At 49.4% G+C, this 22,920-nt stretch overlaps 2 protein-coding genes across 7 annotated transcripts in view; one reads left to right on the top strand and one right to left on the bottom strand.

Moving 5' to 3' along the window:
- LDAH (lipid droplet associated hydrolase) overlaps positions 1-4,913 on the top strand; it is a 108,428-nt gene extending 103,515 nt beyond the window's left edge. For 4 of the 6 annotated variants that reach the window (NM_001031093.2, XM_015284972.4, XM_046938952.1 and 1 more), the window contains one exon: positions 1,652-4,913. In NM_001031093.2, coding sequence (NP_001026264.2) covers positions 1,652-1,843 — 192 coding nt within the window. In that variant the 3' untranslated portion in view covers positions 1,844-4,913. The remainder of the gene's footprint in view (positions 1-1,651) is intronic. The other 2 variants (XM_015284973.4, XM_040697218.2) reach the window with 1 other exon arrangement.
- A 1,853-nt stretch (positions 4,914-6,766) lies between these two features.
- On the bottom strand, positions 6,767-15,340 carry GDF7 (growth differentiation factor 7). Its single transcript, XM_025148946.3, has 2 exons — positions 15,198-15,340; positions 6,767-13,433 (listed from the first exon to the last, which is right to left on the bottom strand). Exons 1-2 carry the CDS (start codon positions 15,289-15,291, stop codon positions 12,514-12,516), a joined length of 1,014 nt encoding a protein of 337 aa, XP_025004714.2. The 5' UTR covers positions 15,292-15,340; the 3' UTR covers positions 6,767-12,513.
- Positions 15,341-22,920: the final 7,580 nt, after the last annotated feature.

Genomic DNA, 22,920 nt, shown 5'->3' with positions numbered 1-22,920 from the left:
GCCACTTGACATTGGCTTTTTGAAGAATTGTTGCCAATGTGACATCCTGTGATTTATGAATAGTCACCACTGAAGGCAAGATGAAAGGGAGATTTCTACTAGAACAAATGACATACCTTGTTTTCAGCAATTACTTAGTGACAAAACCAGTGATGTTTGCTAACATGGGATGGTTTTTGTTTTATGCACGAATACTTGGAAGTATGACTTGGGTTAGTGTCTATGTAACCGAGATATTGTATTTTGGATACAGTCAATAGTAATGTCTAAGATTTGGGTAGGCTTCAATAAGAGAAAAGCAAGACCAAAACTTGTAACATTTTGTGAAATGCAGTCTGGGCTCTTAGCCCACATCTACCCCAGTGGGCCAGTAGGGTGCATTTATTTTCATTTCACGTGGCTACAAAAATGATGGAACTGAAGATTTCTGTGATTAAAGGAAAATGTCTTGTCCTCTAATTTATGTTAGCGTTGCTCAATTATTCACTGAAGTACTGAAATGAAGTATGAAACAAATGAGTGTAATGGAATTGGGCCAAGCCATGTGTGTTATGGGTTGAGTAATCATCATCCTTCTGGTACCTACAGTCAAGCATTTTAGTATAAAGAATCCTCATAATTAATCTTGTTCTTGTATGGGTTTGAATGGGTAGGATTTTACTCACTCCTGGACAACCACTCTCCCTTGATTTACTTCATTGAAATCAAAAATATAGTGATAGCGTACAAAGTTGAGGGGAAAATGATGACTTGTTGTTAACCAAATTTATTGGAGTAAGTTCAAAACAAAATGGTCTTTGATAGAATTATAGTTCCACATTCTTTCGTGAAAGAAAATGGCTCATCAATCTGAAGGAACCTGTCTGTGCTTTACATGTGCAGTATTTTAGAAAGATAAAATGCTCCAAGAAAAAAAAAGTTTTGCTTCTAAGAATGACCCAGATGATCTTCAGAGGTCCTTTCCAACCCAGACCCTTCTATGACTGTGATAGTTGCCATTATTCTGACATGACTGAGTGATTCACCTCTAGTTTATGTCTAATACTGACGCTAAGAAAACAGATGTTCCACCACCTAATACCCTAACCAGGCAGATGTTTTGAGACCACATCTGACATGCCAGTAAGAATGAGCTACACAAATATGGAGGAACCTCTTGCTTTCACTTTGTTCACACTCAGAAAGAACTAAATAAACATAGTGGTTAGTCCACTCATCTAGGACGTGGCCTCAATTTTGTTATTTAATTAAGAAGTTAGAAGGCTATTATAGAAAAATAGCAAATAGCTAGTGAAAACACAATAGCATATCTCTGGAGAGGTGAAGGTGATAAACAACAAGATGTTTAGTCCATGGTAACAAATTTCTCAGAACAGCTGGACCTTTGTCAGCAGACCTGTTTCTGGAAGTAAGCACATATCGTGATCCATGGTTTTACAGATGAGGAAACTAAGTTAGAGTCCATTTAATTGACTGGACTGTAATTGTAGACTTGGAAATAAGCAAGAGTTACCAATCTGCTATTTCTCACAGTGTATGTTGGGTTGTGAAGTGTCACCTCTTTCCAAATAATTCACTGCTCTTCGCTTGGGTATTTGTTGCTTCATCAGTAGCCTTTTAAATTAATGGTTTGATATGCTTTGATTTCTAGCTGATTTTTTACTATGGAACTGGAGACAGCTGGTGTCCGCAGAACTACTACGATGAGATCAAAATGGATTTTCCAGATGGGGACATTCGACTCTGTGAGAAAGGGCTCCGCCATGCGTTCGTGCTGGATGCCAGCAAGGAGATGGCTGCCATGATTACGGACTGGTTACGGGATGATCTGACCAAATTATAAACACCGGTTCAGTGATTAACAAGATTATGATGTAATTATTTTGTGAACGTGTAATTTTTTTGTGAGAGAGTCTGTCCTATTTTTTTTTTTTCTGTTTATTACAGATAATGGCTTGTTTTCTACTGAGAAGTTTTAGAGAAAGTTAAAGAGAGACTGGCTGGTCCAAAATATAGTTTTATCGATTTAATGGTGATGTACTTTGATCCTGTGTCTTCAGCACTCTGAAGGACTTGGAAAAGTGTGGAATATTTATTGTCTTCTAGCACTCTAGACAACACTGATACTAGATTCACTGACTAAAAGTGTAGCTGAGTTACTGCCACCTCAGCTGCTTGCTGAAGAACCATCAGGGCTGGATTTAGGGCAGCCCAGTTGGCCTGGCTTAGAAATATCAGGCTACTCCATATGGATAAAAAACCCCCTGTGACAACCGATCCTGGTATGCTCTGAAAGGTCTGGCCCTCTCCACCCATTTCATCTCTGTGTATCCCTGGCACAAGAGTAATAGACAACCAGAACAGCCCAAGGCCCAGCATTGTCTCCTTCAGGTGGGATAGGGCTGCTGAGCTTCAGAGATCAGGCTGAGGTCAGGCTTTTTATGAGGGGGAGATGTGAAGGTGAGGTGAAGACAAGATTCTCCAAGTCTCAGATGGGGTTCAGAGTGCTGCCAGAACTCCACAGTGCGTTAAACATAACGTAAGGTAAGTGTGGCTGCTCAGCTGGGGAATATATTTGGAGCCTTCTGCTTCATTTTCTGATTGTAGAGAAAGTAAAGGACCCTTGTCACAAGTGCCAGTGTTACAAGGTTGAAGTCGATTCAGAATCCGTGTGTAACTACTTGTAAGTGCCCTAGCTCTCTGAGCTATCATTCTCATAATGAAGCCCGTGGGGACGGTGTTTGCTCAGCAACTTTGAAGAATTAAATCACTTTTGATGCATGCCTAAATTTCAGTTCTTTGCTCTAAGGACTGAAGCATGAATTTTTCTGCCAAGCCACGGATTAGATAAGTGAGAAAATGGCTATTCTGCCATTGTTGCACCCATAGAAGTGCATGAAATATTAGTTTTTAGGACCAGGTCCCATCTGTAGTACACTGATGACAAGTATGCTGTTCCTCACATTTCTTCATCCCTCTCCTTTACAGATAGGGGAAAAAAAAAATATGCAGAAACATCCTACGAGCTGTGATAATACAAGTTGTGATAATACAAGAGGTTAAAGCCTAAAGCTAGAAATGAAAATAACATAAGTAAGGGGAACAGAGCCAAGTACAATCAGGAAAGGCTTTCTAGCTGTGAACCTGTGAAATAGTCTCCCTGTAGAGTCCCTAGAGACATTTATAAAGAGATAAATAAATAGAAACACTACAGAACATAGTCACAGGAAGTCCTGCCCTAGCAACCAAATGAATTTAGATGATGCATTAAGTATCTACCTTGCACAAGTAATTAGCAGTATTAACGTGGTACTACTGAGAACGGTGCTAGAGAGCATTCGCTGATGCTGTAGGACTGAATGGTTAACTCCTTGCTTATCTTACACAACTGTATACACACCATCCACTTCTCTCTAGATCACACTTAACTCTTTTACTGTTATTTAGAGCAATTTGTAGAATTCAGTTTCTGGGTATTGCGGACCAATTTTCAAACCTGCTGACAGCCAGTGGATTTAAGTGCCCTTTTTTGCAGCTTGCCTTTGGAGACTAGCCAGTGGCTTTGCAGATTACACTGCCACATAACAAAACAGATGGTGATGTTTGGGGCAGAAATGCTGAGACCTCCATCAGGTGTGTCCAAAGTGAAGGACCTGTGCCTGTGCAACTGATTCGGGTTAGTGGGGAGTCCTGGGACGTTCCTTCTTTCTACGGGGCTATAGTCAGCAGTGATTGAGACAATTCCTGTGCTCACTTGGAAATCCACACTTCTGTGTGTCTGTGTGTCCAAGCAGCCCCCAGATGTTGGCATGCAGTCCTGTTGGGTGTCCTCCTTAACGACAGATGCAAAGTGCATTGGCTGGCCTGGGTGCTCCCTGTGGCAGAGTGAGGATGTGTGTTTGCACCCATGTGTGTACGTATACATCTCTGTATACATGTTTGTACACACACGTAACGCATGCGTGTAGCTTAGCAACGTAAAGAATACGGTCGATTTGGTCATTTTGGTTTACACATTGATACTGTTGGAGAAAACATTTGTTCTTTGCTGTAGGTGGGATCGGGAATTGAGCAAGGAATCAGTCTGTAAAAATTCAGCTGTTGTAGTGGATCTTCTGAGGATAGAAAAAATCTTGCATTAACCAAAGACGACAAGCAGCTATTGCAGCCTGGGAACTGAAGTACCTATCAGAGGCAGTTGTTTACAGTGCATTATTCGTATACTTTGTATGAGCAATTAATTTAGCAATACTTGTACTTGTGTATTCCTTTTATACAAACGCTAACCTGTTATAAATCCTACTGACTGCATTAAGACCTAAACTGAGATGAGACCTGGTCAGCAATGACCAGATCTACCGCAGGACAATGCCTTACAATTTTCTTAAATGAATTTTTCTCTAAGATGATTGAAACCACAGTGATCCAATTGCGTCCTTCCTCCTTGAAGCTGTTACCGTAAGGCGAAGAAAATTCGCTACTCTGTTCATTGCAAAAAACAAAAAAAAAAAAAACAAAAAAACAAAAAAAAAGCATGGATCTGATTGTCACAGCTGTGTTTCCTAAGAGCAGTAGATCTCACACGATGGGAATCCAGTGGTGTTTGCCATGACCCGAGGCAAAGAGCGTCAGAAGTGCTTGTGGTCCAAGTGCGCCAACTTACCATAAAAACACAGTGTAATCTGCCTGCCTTCGACTATTTTAGAGTTACTGGGAGTCCTATCACAAATGCATTGACTGTACGCAGTAGCATCTGATCTGTGTTGTTCACACTTTTGTGCTTTGTCACCACGTGAGTAAACCTGCTAGCTGCAATGACTTGGACTCATGCTCGTGTTTTGCTAGATCAATACCTTTTATGATAAGTACACAAATCCAGTAACAAGAATAAAGACATTTGTTGTAAAATGCAATTTGAGTCTTCAATAACTCGGTTAGTCGTTTATCACCCTCATTACATTCACAAATTTCACCTGCCAGGTAGATATCTAAGCCCACAAGAAGTCAGTGGGTGGGAGGCACTTGACACACTGAAGCATTTTTATCCAGAGCCACTCCAAAGCAATCAGTGTTTCCTCTTGCTCCCTCCATTCAACGTCTGCTGCTCTGAGCTATAGTGCATGCAGGCCAGGAAGGGCTGTCCCTTTAGGAGGGTGAGTGCTTTCCCAGTGTTTATGGTGAAGAATTTGGAGCTGGACTCCAAGCTAAACATCAGATTCTTGCCTCAGAGGAGACAGATTGCATACATGAGCCACAGCGATCATCTCTTTTCTGCAGTTCAAATCATGTGTGTATTGGTTTTACAATGTGTTTGTACGTGTACCCACTCCCCAGCCCCCCAACCCTGAACTTGGTCTAGCTGATGGCCAGACCCATGTTACTCCATGTCACAGGTCATGCTCATACTACCAACCTCAGTACGTTGCTGAGGCTCATTGCTTACAGGTAAACATTCTCTTTTCTGGCACTTCTACAAAATAAAAACCTTGAGAGCATTTAGAAGTGACCAGGAGCCATATGCCAACAACAGAGATTTCTGAAACAGCTGAGAGGGTTTACTGCAAGCAAAAGATAATATCAGAAGTACAATCCAGCTGCCAGGAGCAATCGTTGCTCAGTAGCATCACACAGAAGTTACGAAACAATACGCATGCTCAGATGGCATAGGCAGGGGGACATCTAATTGGAGACTGTTTTCAAGTGCTTATGCTGATAGTAAATGGGCTCGTTTTTTCCATTCCACGTATTGCAGGAACATGCAGTTGTGTTGTGGTTTCTTAGCAGTTTGCAGTAGCTAATGAAATGCAGAATGTTGTCTAAGGCATCTGACTCATCCTGCAGTGCAGTGTTTGCCAGTCAGATATTGGACATTTTTGGCCATCCCATTGGAAGCAAACTGACAATGGAAGAGGCAGCAGGGCAGTGCCCCTCATTTCCCCTGCTGATGAGTACTTGACCAAACTCACTTTAACACAATCCTTCCCCTGCTCTAAAATACTGTGTTTCATTTATTAAGTGAAATGACAGAAGGGTGGAGTTTGGAGAAGACCTTAAAGCCCACTCAGTTCCAACCCTTTACTGTGGGCTGTTTGCCGCCCACCAGCACAGGCTGCTCAGGACCCCATCCAACCTGGCCTTGGGCACCTCCAGGGATGGGATATCCACACTTCTCTGGGCAGCTGTGCCAGCGCCTCACCTAGGACATAGCACCACTGTTGTAATTAACGCCAAAGTCCTTCAGGCAAACCTCCATCTTCAGTTCTCCACGTTTCCCCCCAGTTTTGGAAAGAGGTTGCTCTGTTTTGGCTGAAACCTATACCTGGTGTCATGAAGACTTCTTCCACACTTCCGAATGTGCCTTACTCCACATCTGCACCTACTGTGTATAGTTCATATCGGAGGCAGTCTTAACCCGATCACTTTCAACTGCTGTCCCCAGGTCACTTTGGCAATGTCCACTGCAGGAGCTGTGCTAAAGCAGCTTGGCCTGAAACTTCTGCCATTGCAGCTGAGAGGTCCTCGTGGATGAAAGTGGATGAGAAAAAGGGCATGAAGCTATTCGTAGCCCTTCCCTCAATGTGCTTCACACAAAGACAGCCTGATCTTACACATGCCCTGTGTCCTGCATGTTCCATAACTTTTGAAGTTCACCTAAGAATGCAGAAGGGTTTCATATTCCATTGTGCTTTATTAAGCTTTTAAATAAATGTGTATATATATATATATTTAATTGAAAGAGTGAGTAAAAAAAAACAGGAAAGGACGGTGAGAGAAAAGCAAAAATATATTTAATTAAAAGCTGTATAATAAACATAATACTATTGTAGTAATATCTAATCTCCAGAGCAGTAGGACGTGTACCATGTGTACCAGGGGTATCTAACTGGAATTAAAATATTTTTCTACTACATTTTTTCCCAATATTTTTCCATTCCCCGGGTTTTTAAATGCAGCATTTCTTCCTTGTTTCCTACAGGGATGTTTTCAGCAGGTGTGAGTAGACTGGGTACAAACCTCTCCTCAGGAAGGCCATTGCCTTGGGCTCCCTCTGCACCTGGGCTCAAGTCAAACCCATCCAAAGGGTTTTGTATGGTCACAAGCACAGTGTGAACAGGGGAGATTCTTCCACTTGTTATATTTACCCCTTTAATTTAGTGCTCCTTAGCCCCTACAGTTTCATGTTCAGGTTAATGGAGAGCACTCTGCTTGGTTGGCTGGAGCTGGGTTGCTCCTAGTCAAGGCAGGAGAAGTGTTTTCAAACACACAGGGAACAAAAGGGATGTACCTTCTGATGAGAAACGCACTGCAAACACTCAGTGTTATCCCATTTTTTTTTTCCCCTTTCTAAAATACCTGAGCTTGCCAAGGAAAGCACTGTAAAATGAACAGCTTTTTCACTGTTTGCCTTAGTAACTTCAATAGCCCAGGAAGCCGATATGACTTAGGAAAGGTACTCTGAAATGAGCCATCTGGTTCTGGCACACAGGCACAAGCCTTAGAAAGAAAAGCTATTGCCGAGATCTATTTATCAATAAAATATTTAATAAACTTATCTGTACAAAATATTAAAAAGGTTATTGAAGAGTATACAAGAATACTTATTTAACAAATATATACTGCTATATAATATATTCAAGAAAATATAGATTGCTGTTTACAGTTCATTTACAGTCCAATATGTACAATCTATTTAAACTTTAGAATACATACAAACAATGCATTTACACCATCACTTACAGAGCTATCTTCTTCAGAGATATTTCACACTCAGACCTGACAAAGCTGAACAAATACATGGAAAGGTTAGAGGCACACGTAGGGATACAAGTATTGCTTCAAAAAAATTAACTACTAAAGATACGGCTATTGGAAACTTGAGTCCTTTTTCATTTACTGATATTTTCCTTTCTAACCAAAGAAAATAAGACATAAATAAAACCATGACTGACCAGCAGAGAGGCTCATTTTGTCACAAAAAGAGCTCCGGATAGTCTTGACTTGACTTCAGAAAAAGAATGGGCAAGGGCAGGAGATGGTATTTTAGCAGATTGGACTAACAAGGACTAATATTGCCCCAGGCTGCATCTAAGCTGGGGAACACCATGAATAGAGCTGCTCTTCCATGCACAGAAGGACCTTTGGAGTCAGGCCCCCAAACCACAGGGCCAAGAGCTTGATTTACCAAGGTCCGGCACTTCGTTTCTTTTATGCACTATTTAATCCTACAGGTTAACCTGCTCACAGCACACAGGGTGAATAAAACCAGCATGATCACCTCTCTCTACCCGAGGAAGGTGCTCCACCCTCAGATGACCACAGCCAACAGGCCATGTCACTTCAGCACCACCTCAGTTACCAGAGCCTGGTGCCGTCCCTTCTCCTGCCCCATGGAAGTTCTCTAACACCTCACAGCTGCCAGCCCAGCCAGTGCGAGCCCTCAGCCCTCAGCTGGGGCTCTTGGTCTTTTCCTCCTGTTCCCCTCCTCTCTCTTCTCAGGGATGTGGTTAGTGAGCAGTATTGGTGGTAGGTGAATAGTTGGACTGGATGATCTTAGAGGTCTTTTCCAACCATAATGATTCTATGATTCTTCAAGGTAGAGCTGAGGGAGCAGAAAAGCTTCTCCATGGAAGAACACCATGGAGAACACAGCCATCTCTCCCCATAGCCAAGATCAAAGCCAATTCCACAGCACCCAGAATGGCCAGGCCCTAACCGGCTCCGTATTTCCACTATTGCTCTGCTAATGAAGACATCAGTGAAGGTTCATAACACAGCAAAGCAGTGAGAAGACCCAAACACTTCCACCTTCTATTGGGAAAACTCTTGAATGTGTGAGGAGGACCTCTCCTCCTTCCACCTTGAGCCCAGCCAGACCCATGGCCTGCCGGACCCATGTCTGCAACTCACGCTGTTTGGCCTCAGCCTTCAGAAACAGGCTGCACAGAGAAGCTGTGGTTGCTCTCTGCAGGCATTCAAGGTCATGTTGGATGGGCCTCTAGGCAGCCTGATCTGGTACGGCACAACCAGCCCACATCAGGGGGTTGGAACTGTATGGGCTGTAAGGTATCCTCCAACCTACACCATTCTATGATATGGTATGATTCCCTTCCTCACTTGCTCTCCATTCCCCAGCCGTCACAAATCCCAATGCTCCTCATCCTGAAAAGCCAAAATAATAACACGTATCAAAACTGAAAAGCAAGCTCACCAATGTAAGAACAAACTCTAGAGTGGAGACAACAAGAAAAATAATCTGAAGAGTGGCTGAGATTCATTTGGTGTCATTTGTGGGAACAGATCAAGCTTTGGTTTAAAGGTGTATAATACCAACATACTTGAAAATGCTCTGCTGCCCACCCTGGTCATCATAGAATCATCTGAGTTGGAAGGGACCCTCAAAGACCATCTAATCCAACTCCCCTGCAATGAACAAGGACACCGACAGCTCCATCAGGTACTCAGAGCCCCATCCAGCCTGACCTTGGGAGTCTCTAGAGATGGGGCATCCACCACCTCTCTGGGCAACCTCAGCCAGAAGCTGAACATGGGTCCATCACTCTGCCTGTGCCTTCCCCCAGGCTCCTTCCAACACAGCAAATTCAGGAGGACTGCTCTAATAGTGGTGCCAGCAGAGGGGAGAGCAGCAGCACAACCTACACATCCTAAGGCTGTAAAACATCCTCAGAGATGAAGGATGGGCTCTTTGGTCGGTCCACCTCCACCAGCAGGATTTCCAGATTTTGGTCATTTCTTGAACACCCAGGACAACTCTTGATACAGTATAAATATCAGAGAGCACTGTGCATTCTCGTGTATGCAGCAAGGCATTAAAGGAAAAAGGAGCTTCAGAAGGCTGACTGCAGCTGGTTTTGCCACGGACAAGTTAGACCAGCTTATGGCAAAATTCAGCACGGTAGGTGCACCAACGTGGTACAGCACAACGCTCTTACTGACCAGAGACCCATTTAAGGACAGAAGGGGCAGAGAGCTCCCCATGCCTGCGGTTCTGGGGGAGCTGGCAGGGTGAATGCCACTAAACACACACCTTGGGGTTTGTGGGAGAGCGCCCTGAAGCTGCCAGCAGCAGAAGCGGCTGCTTGCTTTGCAAAGGGAGTGCGACCAATAAATCACTGCCGGCCTTCCCTGCTCTCCCCAGCAGCGAGAGCCACGCGAGCAAGATGTGAGCTAAAATCCATATGGTGCGAACGCACGCGGAAGCGGCTGGCACTCGGCTCTGAGCAGAAGGCAGCTTGGGGTTGCCAGACTTTTCCTCTCGGGTGTGCCAAGCATCAGCAAACAGCCCAGGAGGACATCGCCGCTCCATCTGCCCCTGCTTTGGGACCCCAGTGGGTTGTGGTCTCCAGGACGCAGTGAAGCGGTGCCGGAAGCACAGGCTCTGGTTTTACACACAGGTTCTGTGCACCAGGCTTGGCCTGACCACGCATCCCGAGTCCCAGCTCAGTGCTTTTTGGGTCTGAGCAGTTTCCCCTCCCCTAAGCCATTGCTGCCCCACGCAGGAGGGGACGGAGCACCAAGCACAGGTACGCGGCCCTTTCCAGATGCTTGCTATTTCTAGCTTTGCTGTAATTACATCCTGCAGATAAAAATGGTGCTGAAGGTCAGAGAAATCCTCCAGGAGAACATACTCTGCATGGAAACTGTTTCGGTTTTTTTTTCCCCTTCTCTTTTTTTTTCCTGGAAAGGCTGTATAAATACTGCAGATTGGGAACCTGTAATTATCCATTCAAATCATTCCGAGTCCACTGAATCCACCTTTGTCCGCTTTCAGCCTCTCGTCTCCTATTTATACTGCTTAGAAATCAACTCAGGAGAGAGGAGATGGATCAGGAATGCCACTTCACGGGGTGGCTTCGATGCCTTTAAAGGGTCCTGGCAGCGATACCCCAGAGAGCATCCCCTGGCAGGAGCCAGCCTCACCTATCATAGAATCATAGAATGGCGTAGGTTGGAGGGGGGCTTAAGATAATTTATTTCCAACCTCCTGCCATGGGCAAAGCTGCCACCCACATCAGGCTGCCCAAAGAAGAGCTCTCTGCCAAAAAACAGCGGTGCCCAATGGGGAGAGAGGCAATTAATTCCCACATGGGCAAATCCACAGACAGCACCGCCGCCAGCAGCAGCCTCTGTGCTGTCCCCAGACCTCCCCATTTTCACTTACTGCAGTGATCCGGGCTGCAAACCTGCAGTGACGGAGCCAGAACTTTGTTCCCTGGGGCACCAACGTGGACGTGGTTCTGTGTCCTGCAAGAAGGGGCCGGGGGCCACTTGTGGGGCTGTCAGGAGCTGTATGTATATATAAATGCTGACCTGCCCACAAACCTCTACAGCAAATATTTGGAGGAAAGGAGTAAAAAGTGAAAACATTTTAAAAAAATTAAAAAGTTCAGCAGTGAGGAAAGCTACCTGGAGACCATCAGTGATTGAAGAGCCAGGTACGTGGAAGCATGGTGGGCTCGGGAACGCCGCGGTGCCAGCATCCCCCCACTCTGATTGATGCCTGTGCTAAGGGTATGGAACGAGAGCTGTCAGGGATGTTGGATGAGGTTTGTTGGAGCCCTGGGGATGAGGATGGGGAGAGACTGGGACTGTCCCAGGGGGTACCTCTCTGCTGTGATACGCAGGGTGGGAGCCCTGCTGATGTCGTATTGCCCCAGCTGGGGCTGCTTGGGTGAGAGCTGGATGTTCTCTCCTGCCCAAGGAAGCGGTCTGGGGCTGGGAGGCTGCCTGCCCTCTGTTCAGACACCTCTGAGATGGAGGATGAGGAGCTAGATAGAAAAAAAAAAAAAAGTTTTCCAGCAGGAATTGATTTCCCCAAAAGCAAACTCCTGTAGCTGGTGAGTGCTGATATTTATAAGGCAACAGCTTGGACACCAACAAAAACCAAATCATCAAAACCAAAGCAATCCGATCGCTGACCTAAGCAGAGCCACGAAGCTTGCAGCTCAGTACAGAAAGCCACCTGACAGCATCCCACAATTGATGCCAGGCTTCTTGGGGTTGAAGGCACAGTTTAAGCCCATTTCCTAACATCTTGCAGCCCTCTCAGCTCTGCTCTTTTGCGAGTTAAACGTCTCTGTCCGGAGGATGCGGGCTCCCTTAGGGCAGGCAGGGAGGGATGGAGCTGCTGCCAAAGGGAGGTGGAGCAAAGCCCGGCCTTTTTATAGCAATTATTTGGAAAAATAAAAACCCAAGCAAAGCAGCTCTTCCCTGGGGAGCTCAGGACTCTGCTTCTCCCCAGATGCTCTGAAGAGGTGTCTTTACATGCAGAAAGAAAAGCTCCCACCACCCCAACCCGAGGGCGATGCCAAGAGAGCCCCAAACCTTTGAGAAAGGAGCAGAGAGGGTTTCCCCATCCCTGCGGGGCAGCCCCTGGGGGCGGGGGGCTCTTGGAAAGGCACACACCAAAATGTGCATGTATATATATATATATATTATATATATATTTATATATAAAATGGGGCGTGATGGGTCGGGGAAGAGCTGCAGAAATTGCTACCTGCAGCCGCACGTCTCCACCACCATGTCCTCGTACTGTTTGTACACCACGTTGTTCCCGGAGTCTATGTAGAGGATGCTGATGGGGCTGAGCTTGGAGGGCACGCAGCAGCTGGGGGGGGTGGACTCCGGGTCCATGGAGTTCATCAGGGTCTGGATGATGGCGTGGTTGGTGGGCTCCAGGTGGGAGCGCAGGGGGAAGTCGCAGACCCCCTCGCAGTGGTACGCCTCGTAATCCAGCGGGGCGATGATCCAGTCGTCCCAGCCCAGCTCCTTGAAGTTGACGTGTAGGGGCTTCCTGCTGCAGCGCGTCTTCGCCTTCTTCCCATGGCCTCTGCCCCCGGAGCGGGCGGCGATGGTGGTTCTCCTCTTCCTCCGCTTGGGGTACGCCTCCCGGCCGGGATCGGGGGGCTCCAGCAGGGGGGGGCCGCCCAGCACCTTCATCCTCTCCCGGATCTCCTTGAAGAGGTTCTCCTTCCTCTGGGTGCGGGAGAAGGCCACGAGCAGCGCTCGCTCGTGAGGCTGCGGGTGGGGTTTGCCGAATCCCAGCTGCCGGGGGGGCAGGAGACGGCCCGAGCGATCCGACACCACCCTCAGCACGAAGCACAGCAGTTTGCCCGGCGGGGGCCTCTCCCTGCGGTCTCGCAGCGCTTCCCAGACGTCAAACACCTCCCATCTGGAGCCCGCATCCAGAACGTCGGCCGCCCTGGAGTCCAGCAGCCGGGGCTCCTCGCCGGCCCGGCCGGAGCAGGTGGAGAGGAGCAGGTGGTGGAAGGTGCCTTCGGGGGACAGGGCCAGGCTGCGGTTTGCAGGGAGGGAGCGCAGGACCCGCAGCTCTGCGCCCGTCACCTCCTCCGCCTCGGGCAGGCTGGAGATGTCGAAGAGGTAGCGCTGCTCGGGGGCGGACGGGGAGGTATCTGGGAGAGAGAAAAGGAAAGAAATGCAAGGAAAAGAAGAACAACAAAAAAAAAAAAAAGGAAAAAAAAAAAAAAGGAGGAGGAGGAAAAAGGGGAAAAAAGAGGGAAAAAAAAGAAGAAGAAAAAAAGAAGAAAAAAAAAAAAAAGGAAAGAAGAGAGAAAAAAAACGGCACAATATCACAACCCAGCCAGGCGAAGCCGAGCGCTCGTCACGGCGGTGCGCGGGACAGGCAGTGAATGGGAGCAACGGGCGAAGGGCTGAGCATCCCGGCGGGAGGGACACAACCCTCTGCCCCCGCCGTGTCACCGCGTTCGGGGCTGGAAAAAGAACGGGGAGGGAAGGAAGGGGGGAGGGATGGCTCCAAGCGAGTGCCCTCCCGCTCCCCGCGTCCCCCCAGCAAAGAAAAGGGGGAAATCCCATTGTCCCCTGCAGGCACGGGGTGCTGCCTCGGGGGGTCTGACACGGGCGCTTCCCAGAAGCTGAACTTGTCCCCGTTTTCCCATAGAAACAGCAAATACCCGCAGTTGGAAGGGACTCATAAAGATCATCGAGTCCAACGGGGCGCACGCAGAGCCCAAACGCGGACTTGTGCTGTTTCTGGCACCCTTTATATACTAGATGTTAATTTAAAAAGAAAGAAAGAAAGAAAAAGAGGCGCTGGAGGGGGTGGGAGGGGGAGAGATGAACCGAGACGGAGGTTTCTTTTCTCCTCTCTAATAAGAAACCGGACCGCCGCACGCTGCCGTGCCCGAGCCCCGCACTCTCCCCGACCCGCAGCCGCCCTCCGGCTGGGAAACGGTTTTCTCCCCGTCCTTTATTATAATTCTTAGTTTCTTTCAAAGCAGATCCGCAGTTCCCGCGGGGCCGGATAAGGGGATCCCTTTGCAGAGCCCACCCCGCAGCATTTCCCCCCCGGCCCGGCCCGGCCGCTCCCCCGCAGAACCTCAGTGCCGCCGCCGGGCAGAGTACGGAGGCTGCGGGGGTCCGGGCAGAGGGGGAGCCGGGGGCTGCCGTTCCCTTCGGCTTCCCATTGTATTCCATCCGGGGAGGGCGAAGGGGGGGCGAAGGGGATTTACTTATTTTTTTTCAGCCCCCGAAAACTTTTGTCGCGACGACACAACGCGTATAAGCGCCCACGGGAAAAAAAGCAATAGGTCGGTGCGTCTGCTCAACTCAACATCAACATCAACATCAGGATCCGGGGGTGCGAAGGAGGCAAAGGGGCACAGCCCCAGCGCGGGGCACCGCAGCCGCAGTGCCGTCCCCGATCCCGGCGGTGCGCGCATCCCTATGGGCACCGCCACGGGTGGGAGAGGATCGGAGCTCTGCCCCGCGCCTGCTTCCATCCAGCACTCCCCACACCCTACAGCCACGCACTGCCCCGCGGGGCTCACGCGGAGCCCCATCTTCTGCGCAGCTCCGTCCCCACGCACTGCCCCGTTCCGCACACCGCTCCATCCAGGCGCACCGCCCCGTCCCAACCAACGCTCATCTCCATCTCCATCTCCATCTCCATCCCCATCCCCATCCCCATCCCCATCCCCATCCCCATCCCCATCCCCATCCCCATCCCCATCCCCATCCCCATCCCCATCCCCATCTCCATCCCCATCTCCATCTCCATCCCCATCCCCATCCCCATCCCCATCCCCATCTCCATCCCCATCCCCATCCCCATCCCCGTCTCCATCCCCGTCCCCGTCCCCGTCCCGCTCACATCCCCGACGTGCGCTCCCCCTCCCGCCGCCCGGCCCCGCACTCACCGCCCCGCAGCCGCTCCACGAAGCCGGTGACGGTGCCGACGGGGCGGGCAGCAGCGCCTCGTCGGGCGGCGAGGCGCTGGTAGAGGGCCATCATGTAGCGGTGCGGCACCACCGTGCCGTTGCGGAGCGCCCCGTCCCTCCGCGGCGGGGAGGAGAAGGGGGAGGCGGCGGCGGCGGAGGAGGAGGAGGAGGAGGCGGAGGAGGAGGAAGGCGCGGCTGCCGGGGGTCGCTGGGGAGCGGCGGCGGCCTGCGGCCCGCGGCGGAGGCGGCAGGCGCCCAGCAGGCAGAGGCAGAGGGCGGCGGCGGCGGCGCGGAGGCGCATGGCGGCGGCGCGGGGCTCGGCGCTGTGCTGCTGCCGCCGCCGCTCCCCGCCCGCTTTTGAACATCGTCTTCGCCCGCCGCCGCCGCCGCCGCCGTCGTCGCCGCCGCCGCCGGCCGCCTCCCGCCGCCGCCCGCGGCGCCCCCTGCCGGCCGCCCGCCCCCCGCCCCGCCCTCGGCCGCAGGTGAGAGCCGGGGGGGCCCCCGCGGCCCGGTCCGCCCCCCGCGCGCGTCCCGCTGCCGCTCTCGGTGCGCCCGACGCGGTATCCCGCGGGTCGGAGCGCGGCCCTCCGACGGCTCCCGGAGCTGCGGGGACGCTCTCATAGGGCCTTATTTTGGGCAGGGAGCGCCTCCGGCCTTTCCTTATTTCCTTTGGAGCGCTGCCGTCGCTCCCCGACACTTTTTCACCCGCACCTCCATCTCGCAGCCCGCGCTCCGGGTGGGGACCCGCGGCCCGCCGTACGGAGGGTGCCCCATCCTGCGGGGTTGGGGGTTTGGGGCGACGGGGCGGCCCCGAGGAGAGGACTCGGAGCGGTAATTCCGCCCCGCGGCGGAACAAAGCCCCGGGCGGGCGCGGGGTGATGTTTTCCCCCTCACCGAGGAGGGTTTCCTTGGTAAAATTCAGATGTTTCCTCGGGCCTCGATTAAAATAACAACGTGGGGTATTTACCGGGATGTTATTTCAAGTCTCTTAAGTCCCCGCTTATGTCTGTTGCGATTTCTTTGCAAATACAAAAACAAGTGCCGCGGTGATTTATTGGAAGGAATGTAAGCGTTTGGCCAAAACAAACACGGCTTTTTTTTTTTTCCCTCTCCCCTCCCCCCCCCCCCCCCCCCAAAAAAAAACCCAAACTCTTCTCACTGAGCATTTATCAGTGCAGCCTCCCGCGTTTCTTCCTGCTGTCATCCTACAGGTGCTCCGTCAGCCCGTGGGTTCCTAATGCCAACCAGCATCGCCATCCCGCGGAGGCTGAGCGCTCAGAGCAGCCATTCCCCAATGCGGGAAGGCAGAAGAGACCCCTCCTGTTCCAATCCCACCTGCAGCAGCGGCACCACAGAATCGCCGAGTGGCTTGGGTTGGAAGGGTCCTTAAAGATCACCCAGCCCCGACCCTCTGCTGTGGGCTGGATGCCCCCTTCCAGCTCAGGCTGCCCAGGGCCCACCCAACCTGGCCTTGAACACCTCCTGGGATGGGGCACCCAAAGCTGCTCTGGGCAGCTGTGCCAGTGCCTCCCCGCTCTCTGAGTAAAGAATTGCCCGATGGGCTGTGCCACAGGTGGTGCTCCCAACTTCCCGTGTGCTCTCTTCCCAGTGGGATAGGAATGAAAGGGTCAGTGGAAGGATGTGATGAGCTTCAGAAATCCATCTATGAACTTTTGGGCTCGGTGCAGTGGCGTTGGAGCCTCCGTCGTGGATTCCTCCAGAGCAGACAATTTCACAGGGAATGATGAAAGGTGAAAACTGGTGTCAGTGGAGGAACACATTCATTCAAGGTCAGGCTGGATGGGGCTCTGAGCAACCTGATGGAGCTGTAGGTATCCTTGTCCACCGCTGGGGAGATGGACTGCATGGCCTTTAGAGGTCCCTTCCCACTCTAAGAGGTCCCTTCCGATGATTCCACACATGAGGAACCCCAGGCTCCTCCAAATTCAAGGCACTTGGATCTGCCCTTGCATTTTTTCAGTCTATCTGCTAAAAATTAAAATGATATGGACACAACAGAGCACCTGAGTTTTCTCCTTCTCCAGTTTTCCAGCCCCAGAGCAGCACGACACAGTGCCACGTTCACCGGGGCTGGGAGTTCTTGGTCTGAAGACACAAACACGGGCACGTACATGGCCATAAAACCCCAAGCGACGCACGCAAACACGAAAGGCACATATACCCACATCAGCTCATGGCTCCACGGGCACGTGTACACACAGCAAATCCTGCCCGGCTGTGCAATCCCACAGCCCATCCTCTCCATTGCCCAGCATCCATGGAGATGCCGGAGTTTCCCATCTGTTCTCCATTGCAGCTTTGTCCAAACCCTTTTGGGTTTTCTTGAATTTCCATCGGCCCAGCTCAGCTGCAGGAGCTGCCCAAACCTCCCCAGCTCCTGCCCTGCTCAGAGCACACGCTCCCTGCTCTCCCAGAGCAAACCCTTCTGTGCATAACTTCAGGCTGGCAAAGGGCCACCTTCTACCAGCCCCCTTCCAAAACCAAATTAGCACGCGGCTGCAGCAGCAGAAATTGGAGAGGAAAGGCTGTAGTTTTATTTTACAACTCAATTAGCAAGTTTATACAGAAAAAACACCCATATAACCACAGGAGATTTTATGTCCATTTGACTTCACCAGCAAGGAGACTCGTTCCTCTCAAGGGCACTCCCCGTTGCCCACGGTGGCCTTCCAGCAGCATGGTAAGACTGAGTCTAGCCCCATTCCCTGGTCTATCTCTCCCTACTCCTACAAATCCTCCTGGTAACTCCAGCACGAGCAGACAAACAAAGCCCTGGGACGTCCCATCATTATAGGTTGGATATTTGGGAAAATTTCTTCTCCAAAAGAGTGGTGAGGCACTGGCACAGGCTGCTCAGGGGGGGCGTGGAGTCATTGTCCCTGCAGGTGTTCAAGAACTGTGGAGATGTGGCACTGAGGGACGTGGTTAGTGGGCATGGTGGGGATGGGTGGATGGTTGGACTCGATGGTCTTAGTGGTCTTTTCCAACTTTAAGGGTTCTATGATTCTATACTGAACGAACCAGAAGTCTGCCAGAACCTAAGGTGAAGCTAAAGGGCCACATCTGTTTCTGTTTCCCCAATAACCTGTCTCTAGTATGAGAGAGAACCTAGAAAACCTGTCTCTAGTATGGCACGAAGCCAATGCCTGTGTGCCAGGGATCACCACGGCCTCTCCACGACACAGCTCTAGATGGAAGGGTACCTTTACACGTGGAGCACATCCCCAGCTGTTTCTGTGGAGGGCTGAGTCCCAGGCAGGGTGGGCTCTCCTGCCATCCTCTTTTTCACCTGTGGGCCAGGTGCCAACCTGGGACTCACCTGGCACAGAGGGCCCCCCCTACAGATGCTCCTCACCATAGGAAAGAAGGAGTTATTTGACATAACCAGAACAAAGCACCCCACCGGGTCCCAAAGGAGGAAAACCCTCAAAGCTGGGGTGTTTGTGGCTGTTTCCATCAGCTGAGCCAGTGGGGCTTCACCCAATTTTCAAGTCTTGAGCAAGTTTGCAGTGGTCACAATGTGTAATGCTTGCGGTTATTTGGAAGAATATGTTCTCATGTGGTGACCACACAAGAAGCCTCTTGGGGCTTCACTGAACAAATTTCTAGTGAGATGGCTACAAGTGACAGCAGGGCCAGCTCAGCAAGCGACCAAGCAACAGCATCATTTTCTTTCCAAATCTTATCATAGAATCATTGAGGTTGGAGGAGACCTCTAGGATTATCTAGTCCAGCCATCAACCCATCACCGCCATGCCCACTAACCATGTTCCCAGCAAAGTCTTTCCAAAACTTATTAAAACTGAAGCCAAGCTGATTTTTATTTTTTTTTTTCTGATTATCTGTACAGGGATCACCAGGGAAGGCAAGCCAAATTAAGGTACAAAGTCAATGCATGCAACATCAGATGGATCCACAGTTCTGTAGGATGTTTTGCTTCAGGCCCAGAGAGCCTGCACTGCTGTGAGTTGAATGTCCACCACTTTTTATTTGATCACTATGCTCTAGCTAAGGGCCAGACTTAGAGAAACACTTTGCCAAGAGTTCAGCCACCCCTGGAAAACAAAAGCCTTTTGGCAGGGTTGCCCAAGGATGTGGATGCCTCATCTCTAGAGGCATTCAAGGCCAGGCTGGATGTTGCTCTGGGCAGCCTGGTCTGATGGTTGGTGACCCTGCATATAGCAGGGGGGTTGAAACTCGATCATTGTGGTCCTTTTCAACCCAGGCCATTCTATGATTCTATGATTGTTACTTTCGGAAGGGGAGTGAGACCTCGAAAGGTGGTTCCTACAGCGCTAACCAAGGAATCCAGCTGAGAGGCCTGGGAAGAAGGAGATTTTTTCCCTTCAGGTTATCTTCCCACCCCTTGGTATTGTTTATTCCTTGTCAAACAAGAGTTTTGCTCTCCTATTCAATTCAGTGCTCTTGTTTTTAGCTATAGATCAGCCCTGTGGAGCTACATCAGCTGAAGTCCACAAGGTCAACCCAATAATTCTCCATATGACAGGGATCTGGCAAAGCAAGTCTGTCCCTGTAAACAGGGGATATTCTCTCCTTGTTGGGACTATCCCTTTGGGCAGGAATCAGCAGGCAGATCCATCCCTTCTAAGCACAGCTAACAATAGGAGGTAACTGCTGGGAGGTGGGAGTTCTGGTTCCTCCTTTGATCACGCTGGGGACACTGGTGTGATGTGGGGGGCAGCTGGGGCAAACAGGGGGTACACAGACATGCCACCCCCTGCTTCATCTGCTGCTGGGTTGCTGCAGCAGACCGAGCACCATCACCAAGCCTGGAGCACCGGGAAGGGTCCGGCTTGCAGCAGGGCTGACTGCCGGGACAGGAGCACCATCTCCTGGTGAAGGGATTCATAGCAGCAAACCTCTGCGCAGAGTGGTTTGCGGGGCGCAGGTGGAGCGTGGAAGGCAGCAGCAGACTGCAGCTGTATCAGGTGAAGCTCTATCTTATTTTGCGTTGCCTCAATTCTGTCTCAAAAAGCCCTCAAGTTAACAAATACACAACAATAATTATAATATCACGTCTCTCTCAAGACTCTGAAGGTAACTTGACACAGAACAAGATTTTGCCTGAGTGTCTTTGTCCAGGTAGACGTGCAGTCCCTGCCCATCTGGTGCAGATAAAGCAGAAGGCAGACCCCTCAGCAGGGACAGCTGTGTGTGCAAAGCCACATTGGAGGGTGGGATGTCAAACACCCTGTTAGCAAAGACCTCTCTCTCCTAATACAGTACAGTGGCACATGGTCATGTGTACATATCTACAGCTTGCAGCCTGCAGAATGACCCTAGCTGCCTATTTAAGCACCCAAACAAAGCATGTTCCCATAGAAGACAATCATGAGAATTTAGTAAAAAAAATACACAAGATGCAGCCTCCTGATACAGCTAGAAGAAATTCTTGAGCACCACACCACTGATGAGTCACATCAGCAACGTATTGGGAGTTCTGTCATTCTTGCATTAATCCCATACATTAATCAGTAAATCAAAAATATGGCATTTGTGGCTCCCTGCTCTGCAACCAGAATGGAAGTGCAGCAGGAAATGATTTGATGTGACTGTATGAGATGGCCTGGTGGGCAGATAGCAGTTTGCTAACCAGCACTTGGCTTTTGGAACAAGGAGGTGCTAAATTCTGCCTATATCTTTTCTGTAGTGCCTCACCCTATGGCACAAACTAAGCCTGGGCTGGCGGTTTTAATGAGAGCCAAAGACACAAAGAGACTTAGAATCATAGAATCATCATAGAATGATTTAATGATAGACTTAAGGGTCTTCCTGGACTTTGATGATTTAGTGATGTGGAAACTGCAAGTGAATCATGCTCTAAATCTTCTCAACAGTTCTTCCTCTGTACAATGAGCCGTAATGCATGCATAAGACAGGCTGTGAATGTAAAGAATGTTAAACCATCCAATAAGCTCTCCAGGTGGACATGGTTGTGGAAGCAGAAGTAGCCACCTGGGCTACATCTATATAAGCAAATTAAATGTAGGACCATTCTTTGGCACCAAGGTGGATTGATATGGACAAGCCCATGCGCACGACTGAACTCCCTTAGCCTCCAGGGCTGCTGACCAGAGTGCTGGATAGGAATGGTTCCTGGCTTGTGTTAACTGAATTGCCCCAGGAACTGCTCAGCACAGTTCTAGGCTGAAAATCATATGATCATAGAATCACCAAAGTTAGAAAAGGCCTCCAAGATCACCCAGTCCAACCATTCACCTATCATCAGTGTTTCCCACTAAACCATGTCCCTCAATACAATATCTAAATGTTTCTTGAACACCTCCAGGGATGGTGACTCCACCATCTCCCTGGGCAGCCTGTGCCAGCTCCTGACCATTCTCACAGAGAAGTATTTCCTAACGTCCAACCTGAATCTCCACTGGCACAACTCAAGGCCATGAAAACACGTCAGGAATCCTTCTAATAAAATCAAAGCACTGAGTGTCAGTCCTTGCTCCCAGGCATTGTTTGATTTACTCATGCTAATAGTGTTCTGGAAATGCTGGAGACCAAGGCAGGGTAGCTGATGGGTTTCTGTGTTAAAAACCCAGATCATTCCTGCCTGTGCAGTCTTGCCTTCATTCTTTCAAAGCCTTATTCCAGCAAGGTTGGTGTGATTTTTAGGTATCCAATAACTAAAGGCTTTTCTTTTGATGAAAGAGGTCCAGACAGGGTCTTCATAAGGGGAGTCATTTCCACACAGGCGCTGAACAACCAGAGTAAGCACCAAAACCAAGCAGACCTTGGGCTCTTGTTTATCTCCAATCAAATAATTGAACACGGACATAAATATGATTCTATGATAAATACCTCAGAGCTTACCTGGTGGGAGTGATGGAAACCAAGGTAAACAACAGCTTAGGTTAGGCACGGTGAAGAAGTACATGAAAAACTTGGCAACATATTTGGGAGTCTAGCCGTAAATGCGCTGTTACTGACTGGTCTTCACCTTTCCTTGATTTGGGGAAATACTCTTTTCATTGCACATAGAAAAAGTCAGCTACCTCAAACTGTCTTTGAAAAAAAAGAAAAGGAGGGAGGGAGGGAGGGAGGGAGAAAAGGAAGGAAGGAAGGAAGGAAGGAAGGAAGGAAGGAAGGAAGGAAGGAAGGAAGGAAGGAAGGAAGGAAGGAAGGAAGGAAGGAAGGAAGGAAGGAAGAAAGGAAGGAAGGAAGGAAGGAAGGAAGGAAGGAAGGAAGGAACTCTGCAGTTTCTACATACTAGAGATGAGTTTTTGAATAATAATATAATTATAATATAATTATAATTATATAGACTTTTTTTTCTGTATTGCATGGTTTATTTTATTTTATTTTTAAATTGAGGCAAACCAGAAAACCTCATCTTTTCTTTGCAGCTGTCTACCATGAATTTTATCCATGATTTACATTGGTCTCCCAAACTTCAGAGACAGGGAATTTTAATTCCAGGGCTGCAGCAGGGCAAGAGCCAGGTTATCTTTCATCAGGGATTACCTATGGTTTCTACTGGATTATTCCTGACATGGGGCTCATCGTATTACAGGTTAACTGTTTAAAGGAGGGAAAAACACGAGGTATAATGAAGAACAGCAATATAGCTCTCCTCCCTTCTTCCCAGAGTAAATCGATCCCAAGTTTAGGAGGTGTGTAGATTAAAAGGCTGCCTTGACAGGCTATC

The sequence above is a fragment of the Gallus gallus genome, chromosome 3 (assembly GCF_016699485.2).
Source record: "Gallus gallus isolate bGalGal1 chromosome 3, bGalGal1.mat.broiler.GRCg7b, whole genome shotgun sequence".
Taxonomy (NCBI): Eukaryota; Metazoa; Chordata; class Aves; order Galliformes; family Phasianidae; genus Gallus; species Gallus gallus.
Note: the sequence above shows the minus strand (reverse complement) of the source record. Positions and strands in the feature narration are given on the sequence as shown.